The 10,603-nt window shown below is 43.2% G+C and overlaps 2 protein-coding genes across 7 annotated transcripts in view; both read left to right on the forward strand.

Moving 5' to 3' along the window:
* LOC125293986 (helicase ARIP4-like) overlaps positions 1-3,817 on the forward strand; it is a 56,679-nt gene extending 52,862 nt beyond the window's left edge. For all 3 annotated transcript variants that reach the window (XM_048242266.1, XM_048242268.1, XM_048242267.1), the window contains one exon: positions 56-3,817. In XM_048242266.1, the coding sequence (XP_048098223.1) occupies positions 56-1,050 (995 nt within the window). In that variant the 3' untranslated portion in view covers positions 1,051-3,817. The remainder of the gene's footprint in view (positions 1-55) is intronic.
* Positions 3,818-6,011: 2,194 nt separating this feature from the next.
* The window catches only part of LOC125293994 (oxysterol-binding protein-related protein 2-like), a 25,608-nt gene continuing 21,016 nt past the window's right edge, over positions 6,012-10,603 (forward strand). Inside the window, exon 1 of one of the 4 annotated variants that reach the window (XM_048242283.1) lies at positions 6,012-6,085. The gene's annotated coding sequence lies outside the window, so the exon portion shown is untranslated. Of the gene's footprint in view, positions 6,091-9,377; positions 9,661-10,603 lie in introns of those variants that run through there. The other 3 variants (XM_048242285.1, XM_048242286.1, XM_048242282.1) reach the window with 3 other exon arrangements.

Here is a 10,603-nt window from a genome sequence, read left to right on the forward strand (position 1 = left end):
GAATAGTAGAGTGTGATTAATTTGGTAACAATTGGTTATTATGTGTCTCTTTCAGATGTGGTGCACCCTGAGAAAGAGGCTCATAGCAGCGCCACCAATGGGAGCGTTTCCGTTTCTCCTGAGCGCAAAAGGTCCTCCCCGGAGGACGGGGTGTCTGACCTCCTGCCTCGACCGCTGTCGCCGGACAGCCCTGAGATCCTGAGCGAGCTCCAGCGCTTCATCAAGCCGCCGGCCCACGGCCTGCCCACTGCCACGCATGGAGCCGCCGCCCAGGAGAACGGAGGGCCGCCCGTCAAACCAGTGCCCTCGAAAGAGCCCTCCCTGCCGGCCAGTGACGCCCACCCCCTGCCCCTGGATCTGCGTGCCAGCAAGCGCAAGTCTGCCCCGGCTGTCGAGGAGAGGGACCTCGACCAGCCACCCATGCCCAAGCGGAGCCCCACCACCCACGCCCTGCCGCCAGGGTTCCCCTTCACCGGCACCTACGGGCTGAACCCCGGCCTGAACCCCTCCCTGCTGGGCTCCATGTGCCACCCTCTCTTCATGGGACCGGGCTCGCCCTACTTCCAGCCCCACGCTCCGCTGGCTGACCCACGGCTCATGTTCCCCATGACCCCAGACCCTTTCAGTCTTCCCCGCTCCTCCCCCTCCTCTTCATCCTCCCCCTCCTCTGCCTCGTCCCTGTCCACCACCAACACCAAAACTACACCCTCTTCCTCCTCTGCCTTCACCTCATCCTCTTCCTCCTGCACAACCTCCTCCTCCATGTCTCCATACTTACTCCGGCCTGGCATGGCGGGCATGCTGCCCCCGGGGTTCCCCCTGACGTACGGCCAGGCCCTGGGCATGTACCCCAACTCCCTGCTGCCTGCTGGCATGCCGGCCGCCACGCCTGGTCCTGCCGGGACCAGCTTCCTGTCCCGCTTCCCCTCCTCAAGCCTGCAAGGGCCTGCACTCAACACCCCGCCTCTCGCCGCCGACAACGAGAGCAGTAGCAGCGGCAGCAGCCACATGGACGACAGCGATGATATCATCGAGGTGACGGGCCAATAGGTGGCCTCAGCGAAGGTCCTGTGACGAGGCCTCGGGCCGCAGGGGTTGGGTGATTCGGCAGAATTAAGAGATTGCTTTTGAAAAAAAAAAAAAAAAAAAAATTCTGACTGAGTCGATTTTTTGCCAACCCACCCCTTAACATGGGTCCCATCTCAACAACCCAGGCCCAGAATGTGAAGCAGCAGTGTGTCTGACTGAGAGAGTGGACTGCGAAAGCTACAAATCCTAATGCTGTATATCTTATTTAACAAGAGGAGAAAAGACTGAGGAGAAAACGAGCCCTTGGACTTCCAGCATTGTGTACTGCACTCTACCTGCGCGAGACTTGCAGTTAGTCCTCCTGACCAAGGAGGGCACTCTGCTTTCTGCTCTGATCAGCTCGAGCTTCAATTTTTTCAACTGTTTGCATTTATCTAGCAGGTGGTAGTAGATGGTAGAGAACATTAGCCAAGCTGGTAGTTGTTAAACGATAGTCATGCCTGTTTGGTCGAAAGAAAACAATATCATTGATTGTTTTGATTGATTACTGTTATTGCTACTATTTTAGACATTTTAGAAATGGTGGTTATCAATCGTAATTGACAATGTTTGAAAACTGATCCTTTCTTCTTGAGGTTACATTATGGGACAGAAAATATTTGACTTCTTTAAATATTCTTTTTTGTTTAAATCGAAAGATGGATGTGCAAAAATGGAAAGGGTGCAAAGAATAACCTAATAGGGCTGAAGCATAAAAAAGAACATGGCGAGAAATGAAAAAGACCTTAAACTCAACGAATGTATCATTATTTGCGCCTTTAACGCAGTGTTTGTGAGCACAGGCCTTAGAGACATTTGACTGAAGACCATTTGATACTCGTATTTTTTCTTGTTGTGTTTTCTAATGTGACGTTGTTACTGTGGTACAATCTTGTTGTCAAAATTAGCAGCCTGAACATCACACACACAGACAGAGGAAACATCCTTGAAGACAGACGTGTCAAGATGGTGTTTTCACTACACCTCCGACCTTAACTCGGGGCGGGGGCATCAGCCCAGAGAGTTTCCTGGCAAATGCCGTGGGTGTTCAATGCCTTGCCGCTGCGTCGCTTGAATGTCATTGAGGAAGCTGAGGAACAGGGAAGCGAGTGTTTCCTTGATCCTCCCACCCCATAGTCTTATTGGAGCTGAGCTTATGTATGTAACACCATAAAAAGCTGTCTAATTGTGGGTTAGGGTCTCATTCAGTGCAGTCTGCGCTGTCATTTCCCTCCTGTATTTCTGTCTGTCTTCGCTCAACACAAAAGGGTTCACTTGACTTTTCGACCCAACCCTTTCATTGTTTTGTTGTGACACCAACACATAGGTTCAAAGAAACTAACAAAAAAAAACAACACAGGGTGTAGTTGCTCATACCAAAAAATATTTAAGAAGTATCAAATTTGAGAGAAATTGTGAAATTTGTAAAGGAATGCTGTGCCAAAACAGTAATTATGTCCCTAATGTCATCTCTCACTAATGGGGAATGTTGTGAAAAGAGACCAAAACATTTACAACATACTTGAAGTATATTTCAAGGATGTAAAAGAGATGATCAGAGAGGAGCCATATGACAAGGCTCTCAGAAAGAAAGAAAAAACTTGAGCAACAGGACGAATTTTGCAGGCAGTCATCACCAAAATGCTGAATCGTGGTAACTATAACTATGTGACTTACAGCGAAGCAACTTACTAGTAATTTTTACCATGTACTGTATAAAATTCATTTAACACAAGCATTCAGGAGTTCCTGATTCATTTACAGGTTGTGTGTTTTCTTTTTGTGTCTGGTGGATCAGGGGCATTGCTTCATTTTGTTGTGGCATTGCTTTGCTGTGTTTACAAATGCCAACCGGTTTCTGTTTTTCACCCAAATCTTCCCTCATTGTCCTGTGTCATAGAAGAAGGGTCCACTGCACCTAAATTCCATTGGTTAGTCTAGACAAAAAGATATACATAATTTATCTTCTGTCTCACTGTAACCGAAAAATCCAAACATTCTATTGAAGTACTTTCACTTTTCAACCCCATTTTCTGTACCATACTTCCGTTGCTGGTTTACCTGTGTTTTTTAGTCCTCTTTTTTGTCTGAGGTTTGACAATTTACCAAATTAATTTATTTATGACATTGCATATTTATTCATTTGTATTTTTTATTTTTGTACTTTTTTTTAAAAAAATGGGGGATTTTTACTCTTGACGCCGAATGGCTCCACTCTGACGCTTTAGTGGTTTAAGGAGGGTGTAGTGTGTGTACGATGGTGTTTGATGACCTTCTGACACAAAGCAGAATCAGGACCAATGTGAACTGGTGTCGTGGATTGCGTGGGTCTCGGTGAGCCCACATCCACCGCACATGCTCAGAGCGAGGGTGTGCCGTTCAGTGCCCCTGCACACCTGTGATGTCATTCCTGGTGGCCAAGATCCCTTAAGTGTTCAGTGTTTTTTCTTTTTTTTCCAATATCTTTTTAATGATTGCTTTTGTTTTCTTTTTTTATTTCATTTTTGTCATAGCTAACTACTTGAACAGAAGTATTTATTTGTCATAGGAAGGGTCGGTATAGGTGAACAGGCGGCTGCTCTGGATTCTAATCTGTGAGGAGAATTTGAACTGCTAAAAGCTGCTGAGGATCAGACAGCCTGTTCTGGAAGAACTACATTCATAACTAATCTGTATCGGCTTTTCAGTCCATTCTCTTTTTCTTTTCCTTTTTTTTGGAAGTTTGTGAATAAAAACAAATTAAATGTTACATGTGGGGTGCTTGGTTTTATTTAAGTATAAAGCATAGCAAGAATACATTTTTTTACACACATTTTATTTGAATAGTAATAGGTGATTTTACGTACAGTGCTTATTAGCCCTTTTTGTCAACTAGAGAGGAAAAGAAAGGTTTCTTATGACGGTAGAACACAGATAGCCTATGACATTCCCTGGCAATGGCACTGTGTTTAATTACCGTGCATAATGTTACATGAATGAGTCGCTTCTCTGTTGCTGGTCCATCAATCCCCCTGAACAAGAGGGGGATGTTGCATAATCATGCTCTACCATATAGAGTTCGTGAATGCACTTACACTACCTCTACCTTGTGTTACCAGTTTCATTTCCCAAATCCTTTACAGATTCCAGATGAAATGAGAGGGCCTTTTGTAAATACAAATTGTTTAAGAAAGTGGTTCTTCTTAACAATTTCACAGGACACCTGAAAATGATCTGAAATGACAACATATTCACATCTAGTTTCTCTCTGTCTGTCTGTCATTGTCCATAGTTATTATCTGATGCACGGGCCAGCACACATATGAATCTAATCTTATGAGAAGGTTCTCATATTAAAAAAAAAAAACTGCTACGAGGCACTAAGTCAAATGGAGTTGTTTGGTGATGCTTAAAATTCAAGAGAGCTTTATTACAGTACCGGAGACCATCAGGTAGTCACGCCCTCAGAATATCAAGACAAAGGCAACTCAAGCCCTTTTATACCATCTCAACAGAATCTTCAGCCACACAAGCATATCTCACTCATAGCAAAACCAGTTGAAACCATAGTTTATGTTAATTTATAAACAGGGTTGGGTCAGATTACTTTACTCCATTACTGACTACAAATTACATGGTAATTTTTGTAATCAGTAACGTAATCAGTTGGATTACCAAAAACATGTAACGTAATCTAATTACTTTAGGATTACTTTTAGATTACTTTAATAAATATGCCCATTAAGTAAAAGACACCACTACAGAATTGATGAAAGAATTCTCCACTCTTCTCCAAACATGTAGCCTGGCGGGCCATCCTATTTCATTGAAATGTATAGTCTGGAATCGACCCATTCACCTCGCTTAATCCAAGGGGCAGGCAGAGAATTGTCTTTCAAACTGCCTAGGCATGCAATAGGCCAGCGCACGACCATATCCGTTATCCGATTAAAGGCAAAGCGGCAAATACATCCTTCTTCGAAAGGAATGACTTAAGTGCATTGTGTTGCTCAACTTTCAAAGAAAAGTACAAGTCCAACTCCTCCAAAGTTGACGCCAACGCCGATTCTACAGTGACGACTGCATTGCCCTGGTAACACAGACAGCCATTCCCTGTCTGGCTCCTAGAGGCCTCAATGTGACCTCTACATACCATTCCAAAGCACTGGACACATACCTTTCTCTCATCTGACAAGGCACAACTACAGAGATGCATACACAGAAAAAACACATCACATAAGAATTATCAAAATTATGTTTCCCAACAATCCAGGCCAAACCTTTTTGTTATCATCACACTGGCCTGAGCCACACTGAACACAGACTGGTAGGACTATATTAATCACGTCTTCATTACTGATGAAAAGAATAATACATTGAAGCCATCTTTTCTCCCATAAATAATGCACTATGGGTAGATTTTGACTTTAACTGTTGTACAATACTACAGATGTCCAGATCTCTATGGTTGTTGGTATGAATAGGCAGTTGGAAAGATTTTTTTTAAATACTATTTGTCCATTTGTCAGGCCATTTGTTTCCAAAGTCGATGTTTTATATGTAGCCTACAAGTACCATTATTCTCTTTGTGTGTGTCTCTCTGTCTCTGTCTCTCTCTCTCTCTCACACACACACACACACACACACACACACACAGGATGACAAAACTCAAGTTTAACAAAGTTCAGAGGAGGCTGCAGAGAAAAATGAATGGCAAAAGTAACAAGTAGCCTGTTGATCAAAACCTCATATTCTTCTTGTTATCAACAATATAAATCATAGATATACTGTCAGTAGTATGAATAAATGAGCTGCACATATCAGTGCAAAGCTACAATATTTCGACCGCCCCTCTCCTCACTGACGTATGTTTGTCTTAGTCAGGCGACCCGTCCAACAGAACACGATTGGCTGTTACACGTGTCAAGCAAACCTCCCTCAGTCACTTCCGTCTCTGTGTCAGCTCTGTATCACTAGCGTTACATCCAGCCTTGGACCTCTCTTGTTCAGCCAAACGTCTGTATTCTCACCGACGAAGGTAAGGTGCGAAATGCATTTGGCACCTAATTTCACTGTCCTGTTTAGTTGTTGTTTCTTCCTTTTGCACAATGTGTTCGAATTGGTCCAGAAAAGTCAGGGTTGGCTCGCGGGTTTTCCGAGCCAGGATTGCTGTTAGCCAGCTAGCCTAATGATAGCCCACCTACCTCAAGCAAAACGCCCTGACAGAGTATTAATTTATGGTCATTCTTCCAGTCACGGTAATGCTAACATTTGGAGCCCATGGCGCTCAAAAGAACATGTCTAGGTCAAAACTGAGTGGCAGCGAACTGTTTTGCATCCAAGAGTCCTGTAAGAGACGGAAAGCTAGCCTAGCAGCGAAAAATAGCTTAATTCTAAATAGCAGGTATCATCATAGGCAACTGGCAGTGGCTTGGGGTCAAATAATCGATGTTTTTGCAGTTTGCTCGAGGGTGCAAAAAGCCAAGTCAGGGAGCTAGACTTATTCTTTTGAAGTTCATAGGCATATTCTTAAGGTGTTTCACATGAGTACTTCATAGTAACATTATACTTTATTTTAAAACCTCACTGTTTTGGTAGTTGGTGGCTAGCGTACTACCTAACGTTACCTTAACCTTAGAATAGCGCATTGGATAAACGTCAGTGCGCAAAATAGCCGATTTCTGAATCATCACAACCACCTGCAATAGGCTACTGTTAATGTAGTTTGGGTCGCTTATGTCTTTGGAAATAGTATAAAGTCCGGTTCCTCTATCTGTCGTAATGCTTAGTTTTGCAAAATCCTCGCGGTTTATTATTTAGTCACAAATGCACACTTGTAATGTAGCGGATGGATCGCTTATCTGTTGTCCGATAGCTTTTTGCCTTATTCAGCTTAATACAGTATTTTATATAATATTTCCTGGATGTCTACATCATGTTGCTTTGTTGTGTATGGTGTTGTTGCACCAGTAAACAAACGCGTGATAATAGTTTACGCATTGTACACTTTTGCCAGTGTCACGAATCAGATCGACTATTGACCACTTTTAGTCCATTTTGAGTCCATTTCATGGGGATGCTGGACAGAATCTTGAACAGGAGCAGCACAATGCGTGCTATCAAGGGGTCAATGTGTAATGCAAGTATCAAGTGATCATGTTCTTCAGCTATAAAAAAAGGAAGCCCTAAGTGAAGTGGTGTTTTTTTACATTTCCTATTTCTTTTATATAGGCCTCCAAGGCATGACAAAAATCAGCAGTTTGAATCTAAAGTTCATTAAGTTGTTGGAGCATCCTCAGTTTTGTCCCTACATCTCTGTAGCTGATGTATGAATCCCAACACAGTAAGACACCATTGTCATTTCCCATTGCCAAGGAGTGACCATAATATGTGAGATTAGACCTCCAAATCTGTGCTCTGAGAATTCAGAACTGTGTTCTGAGAACTGAGTGCAGTGGTCATGCTGGAGTCCAGTGTGTCCAGCCAGTGTGTGTGCACTGTAGAGGCTCGCCCAGGGCTGACAACTAGACCGTGAGAATGCCTCTGATTGCTGCTCTCCTGTTTGGCAGGGAGACAGGGGTGTGGAGACTGGACACCAGACACGGGTTGCCCCCCCCCTTTTTTTTTTTTTAAGAGCTGCTAGTTGACAGTGTATGATAGGATTCCACAAGTTGTCCTAAGAAGCAGTTTGTTGGTGTTACAGCCTCTTAATCTACACAGTCTTCTTAATTAATGTTACTTGTAAATCCTCGATGTACAGTGCAGTGCAGATGTGTATCTATTATTCGCTGCAGTTGAATGCACATGTGCATCACTGAACACCAGCGTATTTCTTGCAGCGAGTGTTAACTGCTATTACTCCTCTCCAGTAGGGCACCAGTATATCGCCTATATTTCTTTGACACGATTAAGAGACTACGGTGGTTTCACATGTGATCTCATCTGATGTTGCCATACTTGACCTCAGAGCTCCTTGGGGGACTGGTGCAGAACTCCTCACAAGTCATGCTTCGATGCCTTCAGTAGACCACATCTCAACTATTCTCGCTATGAGTTAGGTACTTGCAGTCGCTTTCATTGGCCTAATCACATCATCATTCTTGTACAAGCCAGAGGTATGTTTCCAGATAAATTTGTTTCCAGATAAATTTGCTTCTGGTGTTTTTGTGACTGTACATTTGAATGCTCTCTTCGTTACAATGCACATAGCACAACTCAGTGCCCATTTCTTGAATTTCCCCTTGAGGATCAATAAAGTATCTATCTATCTATCTATCTATCTAAATAGAGTATTCTTGTTTGTGTACAAATTGAGTTTTTGTTGTAAAGGATCAATAAAGTATCTATCTATCTATCTATCTAAATAGAGTATTCTTGTTTGTGTACAAATTGAGTTTTTGTTGTAATTACTAGTCTGTTTCCATATCTATGCATGTCTCAAGGGGTGAAAAAGGGCTTGGTGAGTGGATTATGTTTGTATGTGTGACTGTGAAAGACAGCAGCTCGCCCGACTCGCCTGGCTGGCTGAATGAGCCATGCACAAGCGATGGGAGTGGGTGCGCACCCTGGTATCGATACACATTCCTTAAACGATTAATAGTGCCACTGCCGTGTCACCCGACCTGCCCTACGGTTTGGGAGCAGCTGTGTAAAAATGTTGAATCATGCTCCACCTCTCAAGCACTGAATGTCGTGTCAGTCACAGCCAAGGTGCTTTTGTCACTCAAAGAGTATCATATGGGACTCTCCCATTCTCTCTGAATGCTATTGCATTCCAGGTAATTTACTTTTTTAGTGAGAGTTGACGTGTCTAGTTAGTCTAGATAGTTTATGACCGTATTACCAGGGAGTGTAAGCGTATATGACGCTATTGCCATCTCTCAGAGGTGTGGGAAAGTTCCTTGATGGTATTTTACTATTGTTGTCCTTGTTGCTCATTTATTTTGTTTATTTACTCAACTTTTTGAGATGGGCTGTAGAGCTGCTTCAGTTCTGGTAGTAATGTATTGTTGCTGAACTGCGGAGAAAGATCATTTAACCGTGACCATGATTCCAGCTTCTGTTCTGACCCATTGCTGTCAGTTCATCACCACCTTTTTCCCTACTTTTCTCTTCCTTTGAGTTTGATCCCGGGAGTGGGATTGTGGGACAAATGTTTTTTAATCTACTGTTATTGACTCACTACCATGACGTCTCACCCAGGTACCTAGGTCACCACAAGAGTTGGAGGTTCTCCTGTGCTGAGTTCACACTTTACAGTGCTCATCAAGGCTTATGATCTATCTAGTGGTTCACTTACAAAACCAATCTGTCTCGCCAAGTGGGATTCCATTCCAATCGGGCCAGGCCCCTTGTCTTCGCTACCGTTGCTGCAGCATCTGTCCTGAGAGAGGGCTGACACCAGCTCGGTCCCTGCCTCCCTGACGTCAGACAGTTTGACAATCCGGACTCTTTCGGGCAGCGTCACTGTGGTTACCACCCGTGTTGGCATTCGTCTCTCCCTACAGACGCTTCGTCTCCACCCTGAGTATCATATGGGGACTCTCCCATTCACTCTGAATGCTAAAGAATAACAAAGTCTTAGATCAACATAGTACAGCACAGACTAAACGGGTAAGTGGTGACGCTGTTATTGCCAGTCTCTTGCTCATTTTACAGTTTTGGGTTTCATTTAGAGCCACTGTCTTTAGAGTACTTCTTCTAATAAAGCCTAGCTGTCATTAGAGCACTTCTTCTAATAAAGCCTAGCTGTCTTTAGAGCACTTCTTCTAATATAGCCTAGCTGTCATTAGAGCACTTCTTCTAATAAAGCCTAGCTGTCTTTAGAGCTCTTCTTCTAATATAGCCTAGCTGTCATTGGAGCACTTCTTCTAATATAGCTAGGTAGGTGTCTGGTTTTGTATTGGTTGAATGCCAGTCAGGGTACTGTTTTTGTTTGCTGTTATGGTAATTCATTTTGGAGGATGGAGAGTAAGTTTAGCCCTCCCAAACTTTTGCTTCGTTGTCTATTCATCAAACAAGCAGAGCCTGCTTTTTAGAGATTTGATTCATTGTCGATAGCATTGTCAAGCAGGTAAATTGGAATCTGTTGTGTCTGTGCTATGTTATCGTTTTCAGGCTGTGGGAAGTTCTATGCATCATAGTTTCAATCTGTGTTTCTGAAACTCTGATTTTATCACTACTGCTGCTCAGTGTTTAGTGAAATAGGTTTCTTTCATTGCATGATAAGGGTTTGAGTTCTCAAGAGGTGTTAGACCTGTCAATAAGCCTATTTCACAGTGTCCAGGTGTCCTGCCTCGTTGATGTTAATGATGCCTTAATTGGCAGGGTAAAACATCTTCCTGCTTTTGTCTTTCCTGTGGACTTTTCTTTTGCTGTCTATGGGACTGTGCTGTTCCACAGGAAGTTGATTTACACAGCGGCCCCATCTTGTGAAATGGGCTAATTTGTATTGAATATCAAGACTATTTCAAATACCCTTTTAGTTCTACAACAATCGAATTGTTTAATCGATTAGTTGTCAGTTATTATGTTAAGAGCCAACTATTTTGTAATC

This window comes from Alosa alosa, chromosome 4 (assembly GCF_017589495.1).
Source record: "Alosa alosa isolate M-15738 ecotype Scorff River chromosome 4, AALO_Geno_1.1, whole genome shotgun sequence".
Lineage (NCBI taxonomy): Eukaryota > Metazoa > Chordata > Actinopteri > Clupeiformes > Clupeidae > Alosa > Alosa alosa.